The 26,202-nt window shown below is 41.4% G+C and overlaps 1 protein-coding gene across 1 annotated transcript in view; it reads right to left on the reverse strand.

Annotated features, from left to right (window-relative positions):
* The window catches only part of LOC133459432 (sodium/potassium/calcium exchanger 3-like), a 50,813-nt gene extending 36,913 nt beyond the window's left edge, over window positions 1–13,900 (reverse strand). Inside the window, exon 1 of the mRNA XM_061739344.1 lies at window positions 13,426–13,900. Coding sequence (XP_061595328.1) covers window positions 13,426–13,531 — 106 coding nt within the window. The 5' untranslated portion in view covers window positions 13,532–13,900. The remainder of the gene's footprint in view (window positions 1–13,425) is intronic.
* Between the last annotated feature and the right edge of the window lie 12,302 nt (window positions 13,901–26,202).

A 26,202-nucleotide genomic window follows, 5' to 3' on the forward strand; every position in this document is an offset into this window, starting at 1 on the left:
CTGCGCTACCTAAAGGGGTGTTTCCACAGAGGACCGTGGGGGTAGCAGGACACTTATTAAGCCCTCTACGACACACTTTACTATTATCATGAGGCCGTTTGGTGCCCGTGTCTTTTGCATTTCCTGATTGTCAGGCACAGTAGTGTTTCTTTGTACCTCACAGCTCAATAAGCCCGTTTCTTGAGGCCAGCGGTCGTGGCTGAGAAGAGACGTGACAGCTTTCATATTCAGCATCAAGAGGAACTCTGCGTGTATGAAATTCAAATAGGTTCCTGCCGCAGATGGCTCTGCGGCAGGAACCTATTTTTCCCACTTCTAACTGAGACAAGTCGTCAGTCACCTTGTCTCATTAAAGAAGAAAGATAATACTCTAGTTTGATCTAAAGGTTGACTTCACTAACTCATGACGGAACTGACAGCAGCTACAACACGGTCTTTTCTGGACATTTGATGAATTGTACCTAATATTTGGCAAAAAGAAACATTTTCTGGATCTAGTTTGTGAAATATCGAGTTTTTTTTTTGTCATTTTAAAGAAAGCCTTTTAAAAACCTCCGACTGGGAAGCATTCTGTGTTAAAAATCAAACACAGAAAGACTGATTGGAGGTTGACTCCATTAAAAGCCTTCATATCTGTAGATTGAGCTGGCTTTGTTAAACACCAAAAACATCCACCTCAGGACGCTGTCCCAGGGTGTTAACTGTCTCTCCTCTTGTAATCAGTGCTCAACATGACTTTTGCGCCACCAAATATCCCATTTGTCTCATTTTCTATCCCCCATAAAAGTTGAAAAAGAGGGAAACCTGCCTCAAGACTCAAAAAGATCACAGGTCAACAAAAGCGCTGAGCGTTGAGCAACGATGTCTTCACTGACCTTTGGCCTGGAAGTGTAACGTTGGTGATTCAGTGTTTCAGCTGTTTTTGCAACGACTGCTCGTACAGAAAAAGACTGAGATCGTAAAATATGAAAACAAGAAAGGTTGCAGAGCAAATCAGGTGAAGATCAAACCAGAAATGTGTCCTTCGCATGGAACATTTAACCCTACTGTCATGTTCATTACAACATAAACACAGAGGTTGAATGCAAACAGTCTAAAACACAACACAAATCCTCCCTGAAGATGCTGGATATTCTGGGATGAATCTCCCAGATAAAGCTTGGAAGATTGAGACAATATTGTGGCATTTTTAATCTTTTTAGTCACCAATCTGTCTGGCAGGCGCTACAGAAACTTAAAAGCAAGGACAAACAGACTGGGAAAAGGTTTCTTTCCAAAAGCCATCAACATCCTGAACGACACAAGATACAAGATGTACAGTTAGCATATCTGAACTTTTGACATCTACAATGTCATTATACAATGTATGATGACAATAAAAGGCATTCAATTCAATTTAATCCTATGAATTACATTTTTTTGCAAGCAGTTATAACACTTATGTACGGAAGAGTATTAGGGCCAGGCAGGAGAAAAAATATTTGAGAGGGGAAGATTTTTTTCTATTGTGCACTTCGAGAAAAAAGTCGAAATGTCGAGAAAAAAGTCGAATTGTTGAGATTAATGTTGAAATACAATTTCAAGAATAAAGTCAAAATTTCGCCTTTTTTCTCAACATTTCGACTTTTTTCTCGAAATTGTGCTTCAACATTAATCTCGACATTTCGACTTTTTCTCATCATTTCGACTTTTTTAGCAACATTTCGACTTTTTTCTCAAAATTGTATTTCAACATTAATCTCGACATTTCGACTTTTTTCTCGAAGTGCACAATAAAAAAAAATCTTCCCCTCTCAAATATTTTTTTCTTGCATGGCCCTAATACTCTTCCGTACTTATGCCCCGTTTGACTTCAGCAGAAAATTAATGTCCAAATCATAACCACCAACCCTCCAAAAAGACAAACTTTTGCTTCCTTTTTTCTTATTCTTTTGCAGAAACAAGACATTGGAAGCCGCCAGTTCCACATGGACTGGCCAGACCGGCTTCGTCGGGTCTGACACCAAAAAGCTTCCCTGCTCCACAATCAAAGACCGGGTGGTCGGAAAAATCATCCACTTTGAAATCTGCAACTCTGGTGAGCGTGGCTACATCTGACAGATATTACTTTGTAAGTCTAACATTTGTAGTTTAGTCCAGCTCCCTCAGCTTTATTTCTAATCCTGCAGTCCTGCAGACGTCCTCCCTGACATTCACATGAACTGGGCGTTCATTGTGTCAAGTTCACGTAAACAGACGTGTTTCACAATACTCGGATCCCAAGTGTGATTTCACAATTATGAAACTGCACAGAATGTTTTTCCTTAGAAATATGATATTTAATGTAACCTGATACTACATTTACAGGACTGTCTCAGAAAATTAGAATATTGTGATGAAGTTCTTTATTTTCTGTAATGCAATTAAAAAACAAAAATGTCAAACATTCTGGATTCATTACAAATCAACTGAAATATTGCAAGCCTTTTATTATTTTAATATATCTGATTATGGCTTACAGTTTAAGATTAAGATTCCCAGAATATTCTAATATTTTGAGATAGGATATTTGAGTTTTCTTAAGCTGTAAGCCATGATCAGCAATATTAAAATAATAAAAGGCTTGCAATATTTCAGTTGATTTGTAATGAATCCAGAATGTATGACATTTTTGTTTTTGTAATTGCGTTACAGAAAATCACAATATTCTAATTTTCTGAGACAGTCCTGTAGTTTGAATACGGTTCTCACTATGGACATTTATATTAATAAAGTGGCTACACAATTTGTTAAATGCAAATGTCATAACTTGACGTGAGACGATCATGCTTAGACACGAGGCTCACAAGAGTTACAGCAGACGACCTTACCAGGTCTTACAAATAGGAAAACCCAACCTCAGATGAACAGCAACATGACATACTAACTTGTAGAATTATTTACTTAAAGTGGCACTATGTAACTTTTCCACCTTAATATCATATTTCCAGAGTCATTGTGATGGTACATCAACTTCCAACAGGTTTAATGAACCTCTGTCATGGTCTGAGGGGTCTGTATCGCCTTCACTGGCACTATGTAACTTTGAGGAGCATGGTAGGAACCCTTCCACACTAAAAAACTACACATTTTTACGGCTTTGACTGCTTTACGGCATACGTCACTTCCCCCTCCTTCCCGATTCGCAGTCGGGACTAAAATGGGCGGGGCTTGGAGCGCAGAGCTCCGCAGAAGCTGGTAACCCGTTGCTGCATTGTGGCTGCAGCAGTTCCACATAACAGACGTGGGGAAAAGATCGCTAATGGTTTAACTTTTCACCGCTTTCCAGCTTGGAGGAAGAACCACGGAGGCCGAGTATCTAATATAACAGAGTAAAAGAGTGAAAGAGTCGTCGGCTTGCTTGGATCGCGGCTGTAACGACCAAACATAACCTTCCACAGTAAACCACAAACACTCACACAGACCGGGTCGGATCAAAACACGGGTTTTATTCCCCATTTCTCCAGCTAAACGCAGTTGCTGGCCAGCTCTCTGCGGTGCAATTAACCCCAATCTTCAGATAAAACTAGTTTGTTGAGGAAAAGATATTAACTCTATTTGTAGCTGCAGAGGAAAAAAATAATCTCACGAGGAAAACAAAAATTTTGCTCACGCCTCGGAGCCTCTTCAGCATAATATAGCAGTCAAAAAAAAGAAAAGAGAAGTAAGAGTGATACAAAACATGTACTGTATGTTGTACTATTATACAAATTTATTGAAACAGATGGCGAGTCAAACATTTACCAAAGCAGCTGCCAAACACTCCTAAACAAGGTAGCCGGAGACGGTGGTTCTGCAGAACTGCGGCAGTAAATCCTTCTAAAGAGTGCAGCTCCGACGAGGAGCTCCATTCTTTAGAAAGGATTTCATATGGATCCAAACCGTTAATAATCATTATCTTCTCCATATACCGCTCCCTGGCTTCCTTGTTTAAGGTATCCCGGTAAATTCCAGTTCCTTTCCAGCAGTTTAACATCTTTTTTTTTGCGTTCTGTCTGTTCACTTGGTGAAACAGAAAAGTCCGTCCCGTCTTCATTCGCTATCAAAACAAATGCACGCAACGGGACAGGAGTTTTCCGGCAGTACGCGCTGGTGCTCATGGGAAACGTAGTGTTCTTTCTGGTAAAGCACTACCGCTTTTGTCCAAAAGATGCCACCAAACTCAACAAAAGCTGAAAGTTACATTGTGCTGCTTTAACAAAGACTAAAACGAAATGCAGATTCAATGTTTGGGAAAAAAAAAAACAAATCCACTATGATTAAAATAAATTGTAGAACCACCCTCAGCAGCAATACCTCAAAGCAATCATTTTGTGCACAATGATATTGGTTTCTCACACTGTTGTGGAGTATTTTTTACTCACACCTCTCTACATTATTGCCTCGGTTCACTGAGGTTTATGGCTATTCATTTACGCACAGCTCTGGACTTGAAGTGGATCACTTCAACAAAGTGATTTTCTTTCTCATTTCAGACGTTTGCAGATGGGTTTAGAATCATTCTTTCCGTTGCGAGGTTCACCTTTTGGACAGATGGCCTCATATTGAGATATTTGTGTTGCTATGCAGTGTTTAGTTTTCAACAAACATGCTTCTATGGATTATGGCCAGCAAACACTTCCACCTTGATCTCATCTGTACAAATAATATCCTTTCAGAAGCCTTGGGTCTTTTAGGCCATATTGCCGTTTTATTTATTTATTTCTAAAGAGAAAGTCTGGCAAGTCTTACAAACAAGCTATTCTACTTTGTATCTATCCTTGGGAAGATTGACAATGATCTAACCAGTGTCACAACTAATATTGTATCGAGAATAAAAAAAAAAGATTATTTAGCCAACCAACTAACCGGTATTGTGTTCTTAATGACACGCACACTTCAGACATTTAAACTTACTGCGGAAAGTTCAACACTTCCATGTTAAGTTTGATCAATTAAACATGCTTCAAAGGTCAATGGATAATCATTTTAATCATTTTTGTGATTTCAATGTTAATGAAAATAATTGTGATCTTGATCCAATCCAGAGGTCTAATTTTTTATTTGTAATACCCACCCTGTTACTGTAGAGTGAATGGCTCAAAATGGCTTTATAACCCTTCCCAGACCGTGAGAAAAGCATATTAATGTCTTTTTTTTGCTGGCATTGTGTTAACGATCCAGGTCCGTTTACCAACAAGCTGACCAAGCTTCTTGTTAAAGGAGGTGATCGTACCTGCTGCTGCTGATCAATGAAGTGCATTTAATGAGCAGCACCCGGCGTCTACTTAACCTCCTATGCACGCAGAAAAGGTGTCATTATTTTCTAAGCATGCTGCTTATGCAGGCATAGTTTTGCTGTAGAAATAGTAAATGCTGTTCATGACATGTGTTGTTGTTCTGAGGTTTTATTCAATCGATTGAAACTCCTAAGACTTTGTGCAATTTCTTTCTTGTTGCTTTTAAAAAAAAAAAAAAAATCATGACATAGTTGTCTATGTCACAACACCACTTCCTAGGACAGGGTTATTCAATTAGATTAGGCAGGGGGCCACATCTGCAAAAGGACTATATGGAGAGGGACGCACTGCATGCGCGCACAAAGCGCGCAGGCGGAATATTTAGGGGTTTTCAAAATTTATTTTGCACTCAAGACGAAGATTTATGTATATATAATACATTTGTGCTCAGGAATGAGCAGGAGAATATATCTGTCTAGTTTACATATGAATTATGTTTTAATTGTCTCCAGATTTAGTAATTGTGAATGTTAAATATAATATTCAGATAAAGAAATATTATTTTAAATGCAAGTTCATTTTGAAACCATGCATTGTGCAAACTTAATGAAGTTGATATTGACCTACTTTTAATAAAACACGCCACAATGACAAAGCACCACTTTCCACCAAGTTTGAATATTATATTAAATATTAAGCACAAGCATTTCAGTCCATAGTCCATAGCCAGTTTGATGTTATAAATAAGCAACCAAAAGTGACGTTAAATGCAATGATATATAAAACGATTTAATATATGTTAAAAACATTAATAACTAGGTATGTCCCGATCCTTTTTTTGGCCGATACCGATGTTTTGAAAATGCCGTGATCGGGCGGCCGATCGATCGGGCGGCGGATTGATCGGGACAACACTACTCTCACCCCCTTTTTTGAAATATGACCAGTGGCCACATAAAAGCTCCTGGCGGGCCGCAAGTGGCCCACGGGCCGCCAGTTGAATATCCCTGTCCTAGGAGGTTAACACAGTATACCAGATGTCTTACTATGGAAAATCTAAATAGGTTAAAATGTATTTTTCTTCAAGTCTGTACAATTGCCCTTTTACCAGTCAGGCAACACACAGCAAGCATTAACTTTTTTTTTAAACATTACCTTTAACACAGAAGAACGGGAAGAAAACACGTTTAACTACTTTGTATCATAAAAACCTTGGTATAAAAAGATACAAGGATTCTCTTGTCTAAATGAACTCACATTCACAGTAAATCATGAACATCAATCATGACCACTAACAGCCTAAACACTCCCAAGTGTTTGCTTAACTGATTTTTTAACCTTTTTCAGCTCTTGTTATAATGTACAATAAGTTTGTAAAGTCTTTGATTGGGGGATTGCATGGCAAAGGATCTTGTTTTTCTACTCTGCACCTACATTTCAGAACTTTTGCTTAGCCTCTACGAGATTTAAAATTGCGTTAAATTTCCGCTTATTCTGGTGGTTTTGTGGGATTTGGCTTTTCTTAGAAATTGCTGATTTATCAGTATTTAGCAAAGCTTTGACTTTGGTTGTTGGCTACAGATAGGGCTGGGCGATATATCGAGATTTTAATATATATCGATATATTTTCAAACGCGATATGGTACGAAACAATATCGTTTATATCGATTTAAAAAAAAAAAAAATTTTTTTATTTTATTTTTTTTTTTATTTTGATATAGCTTATTTGGTGACAAATTGACTTGAATGTTTTATTTGAGATTTGCACAAATGTTTTGTTATTTGCACAACTGTCACCCTCAGTGGAAAAGTCTGCCTGTTACTGTCTACATTGTATTAATTGCACAGTGTATTTTAATTTAATTGTTATGCAGGAAAGGGATATTTGTTTTATTTTATTCAAGAAGCATTTTTATTCTCTATATGCAGGCAGTTTATTTTTATTTCATTTGTTTTATACATTTTGATATTGTGCAGACCTCTGTTAATAAAGAAACCTGTGTGACATTTGGCACGAGGCTTTGTATTAAAACTGACTGTTTTTTTAAGGGTTTGCCTCAGAAAAAAATGAAGCTAACAGAGATGCTATGCTATAATGCTTTGGGAGAAACCCCAATTATGGCACAGAAAAAATATCGAGATATATATCGAGTATCGCCATTCAGCTAGAAAATATCGAGATATGACTTTTGGTCCATATCGCCCAGCCCTAGCTACAGACTAGCTAAGCTAGCGGCGAACAGTTTGAGAAACAAACATTAAAATGTTGGAAATCGGATACTTGAGGTAGAAACTAGGGCTGGGAATTAATTACAGGCTTTGTAATTAATTAATCGCAATTTGATCGCATATCAATTTTAGACCTGAGAAACAATGAGATTTCCTTTTTTTGTTTGTTTCAAATGGATTTTTGTATACGAGTGAATGATTGACTATTGAAAACATATGTTCAATTTATGAAACAGTTTAATTTTATCAAGGTGGTGCTTCACCAAGAACAAATCAGTGCAATTTGCTATAAAGTGCAGTAAATTAAATATATGCACATTGAATGAGACAGGTAGCCTATAGTCAAGGACCTTCTGTAAACAACACTTAAATATAACAAAATACTTTCAACTGTTTCAAGTTTCAGAACATGGAAACACATTAGAAAACAGAGCACGCTTCCATCCATCTGTTTTTTAAACAAAATTTCCCATCCACGGGACCAACGAGACCCTTTTCATCTGCGACTTCATTCATTTTTAACGTGTGTGGTAACAACTTAGCTTGTGTTATGACGACGGCCGCACTTCACTGTAACACTAATGCACGTTGGTTGTTATGACGACGGCCGCACTTCACTGTAACACTAATGCACGTTGGTTGTTATGACGACGGCCGCACTTCACTGTAACACTAATGCACGTTGGTTGTTATGACGACGGCCGCACTTCACTGTAACACTAATGCACGTTGGTTGTTATGACGACGGCCGCACTTCACTGTAACACTAATGCACGTTGGTTGTTATGACGACGGCCGCACTTCACTGTAACACTAATGCACGTTGGTTGTTATGGCGACGGCCGCACTTCACTGTAACACTAATGCACGTTGGTTGTTATGACGACGGCCGCACTTCACTGTAACACTAATGCACGTTGGTTGTTATGACGACGGCCGCACTTCACTGTAACACTAATGCACGTTGGTTGTTATGACGACGGCCGCACTTCACTGTAACACTAATGCACGTTGGTTGTTATGACGACGGCCGCACTTCACTGTAACACTAATGCACGTTGGTTGTTATGACGACGGCCGCACTTCACTGTAACACTAATGCACGTTGGTTGTTATGACGACGGCCGCACTTCACTGTAACACTAATGCACGTTGGTTGTTATGACGACGGCCGCACTTCACTGTAACACTAATGCACGTTGGTTGTTATGACGACGGCCGCACTTCACTGTAACACTAATGCACGTTGGTTGTTATGACGACGGCCGCACTTCACTGTAACACTAATGCACGTTGGTTGTTATGGCGACGGCCGCACTTCACTGTAACACTAATGCACGTTGGTTGTTATGACGACGGCCGCACTTCACTGTAACACTAATGCACGTTGGTTGTTATGACGACGGCCGCACTTCACTGTAACACTAATGCACGTTGGTTGTTATGACGACGGCCGCACTTCACTGTAACACTAATGCACGTTGGTTGTTATGACGACGGCCGCACTTCACTGTAACACTAATGCACGTTGGTTGTTATGACGACGGCCGCACTTCACTGTAACACTAATGCACGTTGGTTGTTATGACGACGGCCGCACTTCACTGTAACACTAATGCACGTTGGTTGTTATGACGACGGCCGCACTTCACTGTAACACTAATGCACGTTGGTTGTTATGGCGACGGCCGCACTTCACTGTAACACTAATGCACGTTGGTTGTTATGACGACGGCTGCACTTCACTGTAACACTAATGCACGTTGGTTGTTATGACGACGGCCGCACTTCACTGTAACACTAATGCACGTTGGTTGTTATGACGACGGCCGCACTTCACTGTAACACTAATGCACGTTGGTTGTTATGACGACGGCTGCACTTCACTGTAACACTAATGCACGTTGGTTGCAGAACCTTGAGAGAGAGAATAGTGAAACGCTCTGATCTCACCGCGGAGCTTACAATGGGAGTCCACATAAGTGTCATAACTCTCTCGGTGCGACCGAAATGCAATACTAAAAAGTATATACTAAAAAGTATACTTAAGTTCGGCACACTTTTGAGTAAATATCAGTAAATATCATTAGGGTGGAAGTATGCGATTTCAGACGCAGCCTCTCTCTCAAGGGTCTGGTTGGTTGGTGCGCCGTCCATGTGAAAGTCGTCCCGTGAGAAACGTTCCAAGGGGAAAAAACTAATGCGATTAAAATGCACTATTTTTTCTAGCGCGCTATTTTTTCTGTAATTAATTAATCAAAATTAACCCGCTAAAGTCCCAGCCTTAGTAGAAACGCATCGACACGTGCAGTCCTACAGACTGCATGTGAGACATGGAGGTGAATATTACACTTACAGTGAAATTCTTCAGGGAGAAACAAAAGCAACCTTGAACTATGCTTATGTTGTGTGTTTTCTGGGAATAAAACACTTTTACTGGACTGTAGTTTTTATTTTCAACGAACAAAAAAGCATCTCTCCTTTCAATTTTAAGGGGACACGTTCTGAAAAAGCACATTTTCTGGACTTATTTTTCTGTGTCTGATTTGCAGGTTACTGTGATGAACGTAAAAGTGTCCCTGCTTCCACCATCCTCATCCAAAAGCAACATACTGACTTTGTTATATCACAGAATTGGGCAGCGCAAAAATCTGAACTGATTTCTAAAAGGGCATACTGTAAAACAGGACAGATGGCGTGAACAGAGATGTGTGACAGGATTGAAAGGAGACACTTTTAACTGAGTCTCTGAGGTATTTGGAATGAAGCAAAAAGGGCATATTTCCTTTAAGATAGAATATAACGACCAACCTGATAAAAACGCAAACTCCACCTAGACAATGACTCCCCTCAATCAACAGATCCTCCATCTCAGTGCATAATACAGAATTTAGAGACCTGTGACGAGATTTCTGATTTCCATTTGTAGTTCTGTCAAACTGTTTCCTTTTTCAATCTATCTATACTGTAGTAAGAGGCAGGATTTGGCAAACAAGCACAGTTGCATAACATCTTTTTAAATCAGCATTTGCAGCATTTTCTATTGCATTTTCTGTTACTGTCCCTTTTCTTGTCTCTTCTTTTCTTCTCTACCTCAAACTGCTGCACCTTAAATGTTTATTCTGTATCATAGAAATACCACATTTGTTTTATTGTTTATTTTACTACCAAAGAGCAAAATTACCGGAGTCAAATTCCTTGTTGGACAATGTTTGAACCTGGCCAATAAAGCTGATTCTGATTCTGATTCTGATTGCTGAAACCTATGCAGTATGTGAGCCACTGTAAAACTGTAAAACCCACAGTATGTCCACTCTTACTAAGGAACTATTTCTTTTTACACAATGAGACAGATACAAATAATTCTAACGGGCACGGATATCCATAAAAGGTTGTACAAGGATCCTTCAGGATACGTGTAAGATTTTCCAAGTATTGTGAAAGTTATCTATGTGTGAATATCCTGCCTGTCATCATTACAAACAGCAGACCACAGGCTCTTGCCCGGCGCTTTCATATAACTCAAGCTGACCATGGCTGGGTCTCCGTCCCAAAAACCTCTCCAGGTTTGATGGCACACTCATAATTTAAAGGTGAAGTATAAATATTAATGAAACAGCTCATTCAACAGGACACTGCTACAAAGGGCGGCAGGCAATAGCAGGATGAATCCTAAACCAAACAGTCCTCAAAGAACAAAGAGTTCACCTCTTCAAATATCTACTCTCTGCACAGGACGGAGGAGGAAAATGGTGCAGAAGCATCCACTGAGTGTGTGTGACAGTGCGCGACCGCATCGGCAAAGGTGATGAGAGGATGATGAACTGTGGGACATGGGGGGGGGGTTTCAGGTTCATTGATGTTAAGATTACCCAGTTAAGCATCAAACATCAGACAAACAGCAGAAAATATTCACTTTACTGCATGTCCTTTTATAGATGCATCGCATGCTCTGTGTGAAGTTTATTTTACCCTGAGGTCTGCAGGAGAACCCGTCTGTGGGGAAATCAGGATTACGTCCATGAGATCCGTTGGGTATGGGAGTGTCTCATATTGTGCTATAAATGGGTTAAAATGACAGTCGCTGAGCAAGCCAAGGCGATCAAAGTGATTTATCCACTGTTTGGACAGGAATAAAAATCATTTTAGTGTGGAACATGTTTTTGACTAGAAGAAAATCCAAGAAAGGCATAAATTAAAAATGTTCTGACAGTTATTTGGTTTAAAGCAAATATGATGAGAAAAATGAGACTAGTGTTGCTGGTTGCATATAGTGAGCCCTCTTATGTGGGAAGATCCTCAGCGGCTGCACTCGCCCCCAATGATTGGATTTAAACATGTCATCATTTGTGCCTGGTTTGTGATCAACAATCTGTCACCTCCCTGCAGGGTGAGCAGAGTCAATCATCCCAAGAAGCAGAAATGTTAGGAAATATTCACCAGCACCAGTCATATATAGACTTTTTTTGCTAAAAAATAACAGAAATCGATTTAAGTTAAACCATTCAACTTAAGAAATGTGCCAACAATAAAGACATTTGAGGAGAATTTCTATATGGAGGAGACGTGTTTCCAAATGATGACAAAGTAAGAATTATTCAGAACAACCTACGACAGGTGTTTGAGAAAGGTGTAGCTTTCCATTGAGAGCTTTGATTGTTAATAAATAATTGATAAACTGATGGAAAATATCGATATTTTATTACAACACACATAATGGATTTACGCACTATTGTTCATGCACTTTAATTAGTCTAGCTGTACAGTGTTTACATTTACAAGCCTAGCAGGCAGTAAGGCAAATATAGACAAATGCACTGTCTTTGTACATTGTATTGAAGTTTTGGCATTGAATAAATGCATAACTACAGACGTTTCCTTTTTATGGGTATTTTTTTCTTTTTCAGTCACATATATCGTGATATATCGTTGATTAAATTTCTTACAATATATCGAATAGCGTAGATATCGTGTATCCTGATATTATCGTTATCGTGGGCCACATATCGCCACAGTATTGAATCGTGTGTTACCCGTATCGTCCCACCCCTAATAATAACACAATCCTATGCTGTGACAATACACCTTTCAATAATCATGTCTACCTCAAACTGCTGCACCTTCCACTTTTTTAAATTGTATATATGTTAATAAGAGCTGCCATTTGTCTATTGTCTATTTACTGTACAAGTGAGCGAAAATAACCGAGTCAAATTCCATGTCTTGTTTGACCTGACCTGGCCAAATAAATAGATTCTGATTCTGATGTGGAGCTTCTACAGGACTGTCTCAGAAAATTAGAATATTGTGATAAAGTTCTTCATTTTCTGTAATGCAATTAAAAAAACAAAAATGTCATACATTCTGGGTTCATTACAAATCAACTGAAATATTGCAAGCCTTTTATTATTTAAATATAGCTGATTATGTTTAATATTAAGATTCCCAGAATATTCTAATTTTTTGAGATAGGATATTTGAGATAGGATATTTGAGTTTTCTTAAGCTGTAAGCCATGATCAGCAATATTAAAATAATAAAAGGCTTGCAATATTTCAGTTGATTTGTAATGAATGTATGACATTTTTGTTTTTGTAATTGCATTACAGAAAATCACAATATTCTAATTTTCTGTGACAGTCCTGTATGTTAATAAGAGCTGCCATTTGTCTATTACCTATTTACCTATTTACAAGTGAGCGAAAATAACCGAGTCAAATTCCATGTCTTGTCTTGACCTGACCTGGCCAAATAAACATGATTCTGATTCTGATGTGTGGCTTCTAATGGCTTCACCTCGCATTACACTGTCATGTTATAGTGGCAGCAGAGTACATTTTCATGCAACACTTATTTCCCAGTTGTAATATTACATTTATCTGCAAGCAGAGTACATTTTGCATGCAACACTTATTTTTTCCCAGTGGTAATATCAGATTGATGTGTGTTCGGGTCCCACCTGGAGCCGGGATGAGCAGCGTGAGCCCCAGCACGGCGAGCAGCGCGACTCCGCCGCAGCAGAGCCGCTGCAGGGGCCGCCGGCGGCGGCGGCTCGCTGCTCTCATTCCGCGGCCGGCTGCATGTCCCCCACGAACATCTGTTGCTCCCTCTTCCCACACACTTGCTTCACACTTGTTTCTCTGGGAAAAAACAGCTCCGGACAAAAAGCCGCCGCCTTCCAGGAGCAGCGGGCGGCTGCAGAAAGAGAGACTTCTCTGACAAGTTGTGTCAAAAAGAAGAAGGGAGATTTTTTTTTTTTTTCAGCCAAAAAAAGAAGAAAAAAAAAGCCCGAAAAAAGCGACGAGCCCGTGGTTTGGGTTTTTTCTCTCAGAGCAGGCGGCTCAAGCCCCCCCAGCAGTCCTGGCCGCACATACTGGAGCTGCGAGACGCGTCAAATAGCTGGCTGATTCATGCGCGGAGTCTGAAAGGTCGACGGCGGATCCAGCAGTGAGGTGCAGCAACAGGAGGGATCTCTCCGAGCACCGTGTTCCTGCAAGCTGAGTTATGCTTCTGCGTCAACTCGACGCAGAGCCTACGCCGGACAGTACGGCGTAGCTTACGTAAGCCTGCGTTGGTGTAACGCAGAACCATAAATCAGCCTACACTCTGGCTCCTCTCCCCGGAGCTTCCCCTTTTCCACCACCAGGAGGCGCGCCTTTTCACATTAAAGGGGACCTATTATGGCATTTAATGTATATTTTAAACAAGCCTTGAATGTCTTAAAAACAATCAAAAGCTTGTTTTTTCTACAAAAAAATCAGAAATTCAGACTCTGGGCCATGTCTCTAGTTTTACCGCTTCTAACATCCTTCTCTGTGAGTGATTCTGAAGCTTGAGTTATGGTTCTTGAAGCAGTCGTGAACTTTCAGCGCTCTTTTCTTCGTTTATGTGTGATTTTTTTTTTGTTTTGTTTTTTTGCACAATAGTTGTCCTTATCTCTTTGATTTACTGTGACCGGAAAAAGTCAGATAAACCATTCAGAAAAAGATCGCTAACTAGCGGTCGCGGGGGGTACTGCACCGCGACCAAATGGAGAGACGGAGAAGTCCGAAGGGTTCACGACGGCGTCACGGTGACGGCGTGTGCTCTGCGTTGGGTTGACGCAGAACCTTAATTCAGGCGTGAGGGGGCGGGGAGGCTATGATAATGAGGCTCTGTGCTGATTGGCTGTCTGAATGACGTGTAGCAGGGGAGGGAACAAAGCCTCGCTCTGGCAGAAGAGCAGCAGCTGCGTACACCAGGCACGGCGCCAGGATTTTTTCTCTCCCGGTGCTAAGGGGGAGCTTGACCGATACGTGGGGGTGCTAAGAAAAATATTGATTTTCATGACTTCAGTTACTTTATAAGAAGCTTCTCGTTTTTTCAATAAAAGCAGCTATGATACACAGCACGAGCATGTTTGATATAAAAGTAGTTTTATTTAGCCAAAGAATATTCAACAAAATAACTAAGCCTAATACAGCGACTACAAGGCAATGGCAAAAATGTTTCACGTGCAAAGGTGACAGATTCAGCACCGGACAGCACCCATGCGCCTGCCAATAACCAGACATCCAAAATGCGACAAGTGTAGCCTATTTATCATCACAATCTTGGTGGTTATATTTCTACATCCAGGGCCTTGGTTCTTTCTGCGTGTATGGATAGGCAGGCAAGGCTGTTTCTCAGGTAGGTTTTTACGCGCCGCATGCAGGAAAAACTGCGCTCGCATGAAGCGGAGGTTACAGGCAGTGTAACAGATATGCGTAAAAGTTTATAGATGTCCTCAAAGGAGTCTTTGTAAGGTTTGAGCATGGACAGAAATTCCAGTGTGCTGCTGACTGTTTCACCATGTTCTTTTTTCCTTTCTAAGAGCCGTCGCATTTGGTGCACCTCGGCCAGCAGATCGTCCTTTTTGATCTCATACAACTGCGCCATGGGCTCAAGGCTCTCCTTTTCAAGGAATGTGGCATTTTTGGGGTTGAGGGCTGACGTGCCCATGAGAACTGCACCTGCTTCTGTTGAAAACCGTCGTGTCATTTCATTCACTAGTCGGTCAATAACAGGGTAGAATGAGGATGTTCGGAGTTCATCCGGAGAGGACATGGATGGATGTTCTGTTTGAATTGGAGCTTCAACTACATAGTCCTGCAGATGGCGAGGCTTTTGGGATTGTCTCTTCTCTCGTTGGAGCTGCGGTGGTTTTGCGACACCGACTTTTGCGCACAGGGCCTCTGCCTTGCTCCATATGGCTCTCCAAGGGCCCGATTTACTAAGATCCTAAATAAAGAGTACTAAATTGCGTGTGCACTGAAAAAGTTTGCGCGTGCTGTTTGCGTGTGGTTTGCGGGTGATCAACTAAGATTGCGTGCGCAATTGATAACAGTTGCAAACAGCAGTATTTAAATGAGGTTTGGGAGCGCAAAATCTGCGCCATGGAGAGTCTGGATGGAATGCACAGTCACAAGTCGCAAGCGCAAAATGAAATTTGACGAGTTGGAGTTAGAGATATTAGTGGAAGAGGCAAATAAACACATTGATGAACTACAGCAAATACATTTAAACATTACCAAAAGAAACGCAATATCGGAGAAAACCTGCGATAGAATAAATGCAGTTGGTAACACAAAAAACGGAAAAACGTCTGGTTTTTCACATTTCAATTTTAGGCACAGATCAAAAATACGAAATAGAAATAGGGGCCACAGGACTGAATTTGATTTTAATATTTAATTGGTCGGGTTTGCGTGACCCGGCGGTGCTCGGCATGATCTGAGGAGAAAAAGACATCAGACACAGAGCTGGAGAGCGCTTTGATTCAATCTATTTATGAGTTAAGTTTTTATTCAGATGTCCACAGTATATTGCAAATATTATATATTATATAGCAAACACTGACAGTAAATGTGTGACAGACGGGACCATCATATGGCCGTGGATTTAACGCAGAACCATAATTCAGGCGAAGCTGCAGTCTGTCTGCGCTGATCCTGACACAGCGGGTCGGAGCGGATTTGGTCATGATGTTTAACCTGTGTTTTGTGATTAATAAGCACGGGTTTAAATTTAATGTAATTTACGAAGGATGATTTCACGTTCAATAAGATAAGTAATCAATAAAATACAAAGTTTTGGCACAAAGGCTTGGCCTGCTTGTGGGCGAGTGGAGGGGGGCACATTAAAAGAAGGTGGCAAGATATAAGGCAAAGAACTAAAGAAAAAGTGTCCTTTAATAAAACTTGTGCAACCATTTTTAAAATAGCATGCAGCAGAATAAAGACTCTCTCTCTGCATATTCTTTGATTTTGGATGTCGCCTCCTTGCCACAATAACAGCAGCAGCAGATTAGCACCTTCCTTTCAAACGTATTAAATACAGACGCAATCACAATACGCGCAATTACTTTCAGGCTTGGTAAATCTCATTGCGCGTGGTAAATGGAGCAATTTGCATCTTCCCCTCACAGTATTTAGGATTTCTGCGCGGGTACGCCCCATATTGATTATTCATCAGGGCAAAAGTACTAACTGAATTGCGTGTGCAATTTTGCGCATTTCAGAGATGCAGTCGTCTTTGCACGCTGTTAGTAGATCAGCTGGCACTTTGGTTTGCGGGTGATGTCAAGTTTGCACAGGTTTTTACGCACGCAAACCTTTAGTAAATCAGGCCCCAAGAGTCCTCTGTGCGCTTTTCTTTTAGGCCCGTGATGACAGAGTGCGCGAGGTCGGTTGCAGTCTCCAGCAAAAGATTGGGGGACTGTAGAGTGTCAGACATGAACTTTGCTGTACGAAAAAGATCCTCAAACAGAATAAGGTGGAGGATGAATTCAGCATCAATGAGTGAGAGTAACGACCGTGCATCAGTGGACCTGCGTGGAGGGGCTTAACTGGGGCTACACAGATTTTTGACGGGTCTATAGCACCCCCTAGCCCCGGTGTAGCGCCGTCCCTGGCGTACACTATTAAAGCGCGTCCAATGCGAGCGAGTTACGGCGAAAAAAAATAAAATCCATTGCTTTATTTTTTTTGTATAGGACTGTCCTAACTGGCCGCGAGTTTAACGGTTTCAGTGTGGACAGAGAGAGTCGGTTTCAGTGTGGACAGAGAGAGTTTAACGGTTTCAGTGTGGACAGAGAGCGTCCGATGTCACGCAGCTCGACGCGACAGTCGGACGCTCGCATGCAGTTATGACACGGTGTAAACGGATCTTAAAGCCTGAATTACGGTTCTGTGTTAAATCGACGCGTACCCTACGCCGTAAGCTCTGCGTTGGTGAAACGTGGAACCATAAATCAGCCTTCACGCTGGCTCCTCTCCCCGGAGCTTCCCCTCTTCCACCACCAGGGGGCGCGCCTTTTCACATTAAAGCTGGAGTAAGGCAAGGCAAGGCAAGGCAAGTTTATTTATATAGCACAATTCAACACAAGGTGATTCAAGGTGCTTTACACCGACATTAAAAGCAGCAAGACATAATTGTACAGTAAATGAGAAAAGGAGGTAAAATAATAAATAAAATGATAAGAAGAGAATTAATAATAAAAAGCACAAGTTGTTAAAAATAAGGGCAGTAGAGTACAGCAGGTAAGTATTTAATTTAGGAGTACGCTTCAGTAAACAGTAATGTTTTTATCCTGATTTAAAGGATCTACAGTTGGAGCAGACCTCAGGTCTACAGGAAGTTTGTTCCACCGGTGAGGAGCAGAATAACTGAACGCTGCCTCGTAGGGGATATATTAAGACGCATTTCTTTCATTCTATTGGTAAAAATGGTTTCTACATTCCAATAATAAATTATTAAATGAGTGCTAATAGATCGATATGAAAAATATCTCTCATCTGGGGCAACTTAAAAAACACACTCAATTATTTTACTTAGCATGGGATTTAATTTAATTCAATTTTATTTATATAGTGTGGTGGACACAATTACGGACCTCGCACCCAGCAGGATTGTGGGGAAAGGGGCGTGGTCACGGGTAGATTTATGGTTGCGCGGATTCTCTGTCTGTTCTAGGGAGGGGCGTCCGTGCAAGGTTAAAGAGTGGGCAGCCGCATGTGTAGCATGCCAGCGGGCTAAAGTCCACCAGCACACAAAGGCGCCCCTGGAACCGATTCCAGCCAGGCGGTTTGACCATGTCCACATCAACCTAGTGGGCCCTCTTCCTCCATCGCAGGGTAACACGCACCTCCTCACCATGGTGGGGCGTACCACCAGGTGGCCCGAGGCAGTGCCCCTGTCCTCTACAGGGTCAAAAGATGTGGCGCGTGCTTTCCTGGGCGCCTGGGTCTCACGGTTCGGTGTCCCGTCTGACATCACGTCTGACAGAGGCCCCCAGTTTGTTTCAGGACTTTGGTCGTCGTTGGCAGGATCTTTGGGAGTGCAGATACACCGTACCACTGCATACCACCCACAAGCTAATGGCCTTTGTGAACGTTTTCACAGGTCTCTCAAAGCAGCGCTGCGTGCTGCGCTCTCAGATGGTAAGTGGGTGGACCGCTTATCGTGGGTCATGCTCGGTTTGCGCACGGCCCCAAAGGAAGATTTGAATGGGTCGCCCACAGAGCTCGTGTTCGGTCAGCCACTTCGTGTGCCAGGAGAATTTTTGCCTGAAAGTTTGGCTCCTCAAACTCACCCAGCAAGCAGTTCCTTCGTGGCTAGTAGTTTTTTGACCTTGGGGCCCATTCACCACTGTTTTCCGCGACCATTCGTTCCATCGGAGCTCAAGTCGGCTTGGTTTGTCTTCGTGCGGCATTTGTCTCCTCTGTCCTGTCGGTCGGCCCCAGTGGCAAAGAGCTTGCTACACTGGGGCCGACCGATAGGACAGAGGACACAGGGTTTAGTGCAGGAACTCCTTTATTCAATCACACCGCCACACGTGCACCAGCAGCCCTCTTGCTGCTGTGCAGCCACTTCTTATGTAGCCAGGCAGGGTGGAGAGGTTGATTGGGCACAGGTGTGCCCAATCGGCTGAGTGGCTGCTCCTCCACCCTGCCACAGTTTACCTATAAAGTCAGACAACTGCAGCTCATCCAGAACTCTGCTGCTCCAGTCACCAAGACCAGAGAAGTGGACCACATCCGTCCAGCTCTGAGGTCTTTACACTGGCAGCTTGTTCATCAGAGGATATACTTTAATATCCTGATGCTGGTCTATAAAGATCTGAATGGTCCAGGACCAGAATACACTGACCCAGTATGAACCTTCCAGACCCCCCAGGTCACCTGGATCTGGTGTTTTATCAGTTCCCAGAGTCAGAACCAGACATGGATGCCCAATAAGCCTCAGCTCAGCTGAAACATTCAGTTTATTTAAATCCAGGTTGAAGACTCACCTGTTCTCAGCTGCATTTAAATAAAGATGTAACTCTGCCCTGTTCCTATTAAACTTGACTTTCAAAACTTGATCATATTTATACTAATGTTTTTATCTGTTGTTATATGTTCTTCCTTTTTCTCTTTTGTTGAAATTTTAAATCATACTGTTATGTGATGTTTTAATGTCCCTGTGAGGCACTTTAAATCACCTTGTTGTTGAATTGAGCTCTACAAAGAAACCTGCCTTGCCTTATGTAGAATTAAGGTCATGGTGTTCGATTGATGGCAGACACAGCCAATGGCTTGCTGTCATCACTTTTGTTACTTACCCTTCGGCACTATCTTGACTTCTGAGCATAGCTTCTGAGCTGTGGATAAAAACCTAACAAAACATAAATGTGACTATAATCACACTTCTTTGGTGTTGCAGGCAAACAAGCAGCATTGTCAGTAGAGCACACACTGCAGCAAAGACTGGTGCAGGTTAAAAAAATAGTTATTTTTTCAGGACTGCTACAGCTAAATCAAAAGAAAAAAAGCACTCAATGATGCAAACCATAAAAATCAAAGTTAAAATAGAAGAAAAAACATCTAATAACAATTTGGTGTGGCATTTCTCTGATGATGACAACATAGGGAACAATAGGGACTAAAGAGCAATGCTACACTGCCAATATTTCTGTTGGATGGGTATTTGCCCTGTTGTCTTTTCATATATTACATATGGATTCATGCCTTTTTTATTTGAACAATACAAGAGGAAAACCCCTCTCCATCCATTGTTTTCAGTTGGCCTATCTGGCTGTGTTGTACCCTGACAAAGGCCATTTCGTCAGCCGTCCTCCACTTAGCCCTGGGAGCCTCCAGCCAGGGGGCAGGATTGCTGCTGCTGGCTACTTACGTAAGCTCGGTCCTCAGACCTTTTCAGGCCAACCCAGAGCCAGTTACAGGAGTCTGTAAGTACAATGAACAGCCATATTATCTTCATGCTCTTTTAGGTTTTTGTCCCCAGCTCAGAAGTCAAGCTCACCCAAAGATTGTATGAGCTATACCGGGCAGCTAATTGTTTAACACCGAACTGCAATGCAGCTCACTTAGATAATTAGCCATTCGATGTGCCTAATTATGCATAAATGTATGGCTTTAAGTACTTTTACCCTATGAGATGTACACAATTTCCCCCCAATACAGTTGAAATTGATGGTCATGTATGATTTTTGATGGAGGTTAGAAGGAACAGCAGAGTATTTTGAAAGTATTTTTTCAAAATGAATTAACTATTGCAAAATGTCCAGGCATCACTTACTCCACCTCTATAAAACTCTACAAAGTATCTGACAACATGCACATTTTTGAGCTTCCAGACCCTCTCTCAGAACAGTTTATTAATGAAAACAGTCACCACAGGAGATAAAGAACCTACCTTTTTTCTTAACCCTTCATGGCTCCCTCTGGTTCTTGAGAGCCGCCTGTTTGCCTCATATTCGTTATATCTTTCTGTTCTGCTCTGTCCTGATTTGTTTTGGGTTGTTTGAACATGAACCAACTAATTTCAGTGCAGGAAAGGTCAAGTATAAGCTGAACAGGAGCAAAAAAAAAAGGGATTACTTTATCATACACAATAACCTGCCGAGTGATCTTTAAAATGATTCGATTTAGCAAAGCTACTTCTGGCCACATGGGAGCATATAGAGCTGCCGTGTAGATAGATGAGCCACTGACAATACTGTGCAAACCGATGAGGATGACGAAGTACATGTTACAATCTCACTTTGTCCCACCAGAGGTACATTAAGGATGCTTTCAGACCTGTGGCCCGTTTGTTTTGTTCCGATTCAGGAGCTAAATCGATACAGTTGTTTCGTTTTTCATTTGTGGCGTTTGTGTTCACAAGGCAACCGTCTGTAGCAGTTCAAAGCTGTTAACAAATGCTCTGAGAACCAACTGTTCTCTCATTGGTCAGAAATGAATGCAAAGAGTTTCCTCTTCCGTACCCCGGAAAAAGCAATAACTGTGGAGCATCGTAAGCGAATGGCTAGTTTGTTTCTGTGTGTTTCTGTGTGCTGTGTGGATTCTGTTCTCACTGCAACCGAACCGCTCCAGGTCTGGAATGGAAGCGAGCCGAGACCCCCTCTCCTACGACTCGTTTGTTTTGTCCCACATCTGAGCGCGATTGCTGTGTTCACATATACCAAACGAACCGATCTTTAGGGGGAAACGCTCCCTGTTTCGGAACAACTGCTCCAAACGGGACAGGTGTGAAAGCACCCTAAGATTGTCGTGCCTCATGCAGGGACCTAACCAAACGCCAACCATTTAACTTCCGGGTTGAAGCTGACACGGTACTAAGATTTGTTGCAGTTCCTCAACTGACTGTTCGAGGCTGGCTGCAAAGGCAAGTCAATCTCCAATGACTCAAATGTTAAAATGACCAACTTTAACGCAGAAAAAAACGTAGTTACAGCCTGGTTCAAAGAGCTGTTTTGGTGTCAGTCGTTTATTTCACACCCATGACAACTCCAAAGGGTCAAACTTATTTTTATCAAGTTAGGAAAATGTATATAAAGCAATAAATTAATTTCTAATATGATCAATTGACACTCAGCTCACCCAATGGCTAGCAGTTATCACTTCCTCATCTCTAATCTTCCTACTACCAAATTTACCAAAGCAATCATCAGTTTGTACTAACCCGGCGGCGGCCAAACGCAGCAGTCATTTTTGATTTCCTCATCAAATTTTCAAGAGAGAATCACAGAAATAAAAAATACAATAAAAATTCTAAATAAATGTTTCAAATATAAATCCAATAATGAAGAGTCTAATCTCCAATGACTGGCTGTCACGTCATCATTGCTCGTTATGAGGATTTATCATTATGATTATAATCAGAGCTGGGTAAAGTAGACAAAGATTGTACTCAAGTAAAAGTACTGTTACTTCAGAATAATATGACTCAAGTAGAAGTAAAAAGTAGTCATCCAAATAATTACTTGAGTAAAAGTAAAAAAAGTACTTGGTGAAAAAACTAGTACTGAGTAACTGTTGAGTAGTGTCTGATTTATTTTTTTAACACAACCATTCAAAATAAATTAAAATTAATAAAAAATTGTTACGGTGTCACCTCCACTCATTCCACCTAACACTCACCCTCCACAACAACCAGCCTGCCCCACCCCCACAGCTCTTGCACTGCGTGCTCTTCGCCGCAGGTGATGTGAGTTGTGGGTGATTGGGGAAGGAGCTTCCAGCCAGGTCCAGCACAGCTGCAGCCACTCTCCTCATCAGATCCCTCTGCCTACTTAAACCCCGGTTTTCCAGTCATTCATCGACAGATCTTCCCTAAGAATGGCCTGGTAAGTATCTCGTCTGTGTTTGTCGCATACATAGCTGCTCGTTTATATGTTGACACTCCTGAAGCTACCTTTTGTGATTTTTTGATAACTGCCTCCTTTTTGTTTGCGCCACAGTTTTTGCCCTCACCGTTGTGCTGCGGTCTGGCTTGACCCCTTACCCACCTACTCCACTCCTTCACCCTGCTGTCACCCCAGCCTGCCTTGGATCCAGCCCGCCAGGCCTCAACCCTTTTCCCCCCCAAACAGCAATAAGGCCCTCCCGGACATTAAACCAAATCTCTGCCATCCTGTGTCGTGCACTTGAGCCCAACGCCTACAGAGACATAACAAAAAATAGCTTAAATTATCTTAAAGTAAATTCAAGTACTTTAATACATAATAAAATAAAATAACAGAATAAAAAAATAAATTAAGCACAAGTAGCACAAAATGTCAAGCCTTTGTACTTTTCTTTTTTAACCAGGCAGAACTAGAACAAGCCCATGAACTCAGAGAATATCTGTGTGTGTTTGAGTCTGTGTAAATGTGACAAAACATGTAATGCAAAAACATTTTTCCCAAACAATCACCCGCTGATGTTATGAGATTGACGCGTACGCGGATAAAAGGGATAAAAGAAAAGTAACAGCTCAACGTAGCCTAATGTAGCGGAGTAAGAGGAACAGTTTCTTCTTCACAAATCTACTCAAGTAAAAGTAAAAAGTATAGTGATTCAAAACTACTCCTAAAAGTACAAAACTTACTCAAGTAAATGTAACGGAGTAAATGTAGCTCGTTACTACCCACCTCTGATTATAATTACATCCAAAGATGCTTCTCCTTCACTCACTTTTGGTGAATGTAGCCTCGGCCAGGAGGACTTGATGTCAATCAGGGGCCTGTACTACGAAGCGGGATTTGGGGTTAGCGAGGTAACTTCAGGTTTAACCCTGGGTTTTCAGGACTACGACGGTGGTTCACTTCTCACCGGGGTACATCGCCATGGTAACTTATGCTGAACCGCTAACCTGCTCCGGAGCAGGTTATGTTCGAGATACAGATCGCCGGGTGTAAAAGCACCGCCCACTGACCAATCAGCTCTCTTGGAAAATGGCATGCCCTTTCGAAGAGAATCCAGTGGAGCTCGGTGCGCGGATCGTGAGAGGATCCCTCCGAAGAGAACGCGTATTCAGGGACCATCAAAACCCCTTTGCTTTCCCTGATGAGTACCTGTATGAACGATCCAAAAAAAAAGGAAAAAAAGAGGTGGAGGAGAAAATAAAAAATCAATCAATCAATGAATAAATAAAACAAATCATCACCCAAAATCCGATGTACAGTCAATCCAAAACTAATACCAATTAAATAAATAAATCAAGAAGAAATCAAAAAGAAGATGCATTTGTAAGGGGATAGCAAAAAAGGGATTTTCAATTTCGTCCCTCGAACATTCTGAAAAGTCACTTTAAAATACTAAATACCCCCCTCCTGAAAAAATAAAAAATTAAATAAAATAAATAAAAAAACCCAATTCGTTGGTACAGCATCAGCACAAGTTATCGGTCAACAACAATAGTTATAGAACCAATATATACAGGACTGTCTCAGAAAATTAGAATATTGTGATTTTCTGTAATGCAAACACAAAAACAAAAAAATGTCATACATTCTGGATTCATTTCAAATCAACTGAAATATTGCAAGCCTTTTATTATTTTAATATTGCTGATCATGGTTTACAGTTTAAGATTAAGATTCCCAGAATATTCAAATATATGTTTATATCCCTATGAATTTACGCATTTATACAGTCAGCGATCTTTTGCCAGCTGTCTTTCCTGCATTTTGCAGCTGCAACTGTGTTGCTTTTTGCCTGTATTATATGCCTATACTCATCATATTTCCGTAAAATTATTGTTTGCTCTTCGCTACTGAAATAAGCGGCTCTGACAGCGGACTTCTCCATGCTTGCGATTGGTCATGCGCTGAAAACACTGCCCCTTTTATGTGCACGCGCTCATATCCAGATTGGAGAAACCTGGGTTGATATACCGAGTTGATAACCACCGTCGTGTGACCGCTTAGCGTGATTGCAATTGTCCGGGTTAGTGAATCTGGATAAGGAAAATATATCCTGGGTATGTTGAACTTGCTTCGTAGTACAGGCCCCAGGTTGTAACCAAGTTCATGGGATGTTTGGACCCTGGACCACAACACCCTCCCATTGGCGGGCCGGCAATGGTGGCCATATCACTGCCCATCTCCTCCTCCTGGCTTCCAGCTAAGCTCCTCTCTCCTGCTCCATAACCAGCAGCAGCTCTCTCTGCTGCCTCCCCCATCCTGCCAGCTGCTGTTTTTCTCTCCCTCCCTGTCATTCCAATGGCTGTGAGCATCCTCCACACCGACTGGGCAGTGTCACTCACCTGTTGCCAATTAACCTAATTAGCTGTGTTTTCTTGTGAGTACCAGTTATGCTTTACCGAGCTTTTGTTGCCCATGTCCCAACGTTTCTGTGACACATTGCTGCCATCAAATTCAAAGTAAGCCCATATTTTTCACAATATTATCAATATTTCTCAGTTTCAGCCTTTTAGAGGGAATGACGTCACAGATGCAACATCACAGCGGGTTACAACCACTGATTGTCAGAAAGACTGAGTGTCAGAAAGACTGAGTGGCAGCGTAAACTTTCAGCTTGAGCAACTGAAAAATATCTAAAATGGGAAAGAGCTGTTGTGCGATCGACTGTACTCATAGATTTAGCAAGAAATCAGAGTTATCGTTTTACAGACTGCCGAAAAATAAACTTAAGAGAGACAAATGGATCGCTGCAATTCACAGAAACAACTGGATTCCAGATACCGTAACGTGGATTTGCGGTTCCCATTTTGTATCACGTAATGTTGGATTTTTGGGTAGCTAACGTTAAACAGTCAAATCATAAAGTTTGGTGTCCTCATCACTTTCTACAACAACAAAAAAGCGTCTAGAGACAACTTTTGTTGTATTAGACGCTATATAAATAAAATTGAATTGAATTGAATTAGAAGGGCCAGAGGAGTACTTGTAGGCCTCTGCCGGTACATCCAGGCTCTGCATTTCCTCTGG

The sequence above is a fragment of the Cololabis saira genome, chromosome 14, assembly GCF_033807715.1.
Source record: "Cololabis saira isolate AMF1-May2022 chromosome 14, fColSai1.1, whole genome shotgun sequence".
Taxonomy (NCBI): domain Eukaryota; kingdom Metazoa; phylum Chordata; class Actinopteri; order Beloniformes; family Belonidae; genus Cololabis; species Cololabis saira.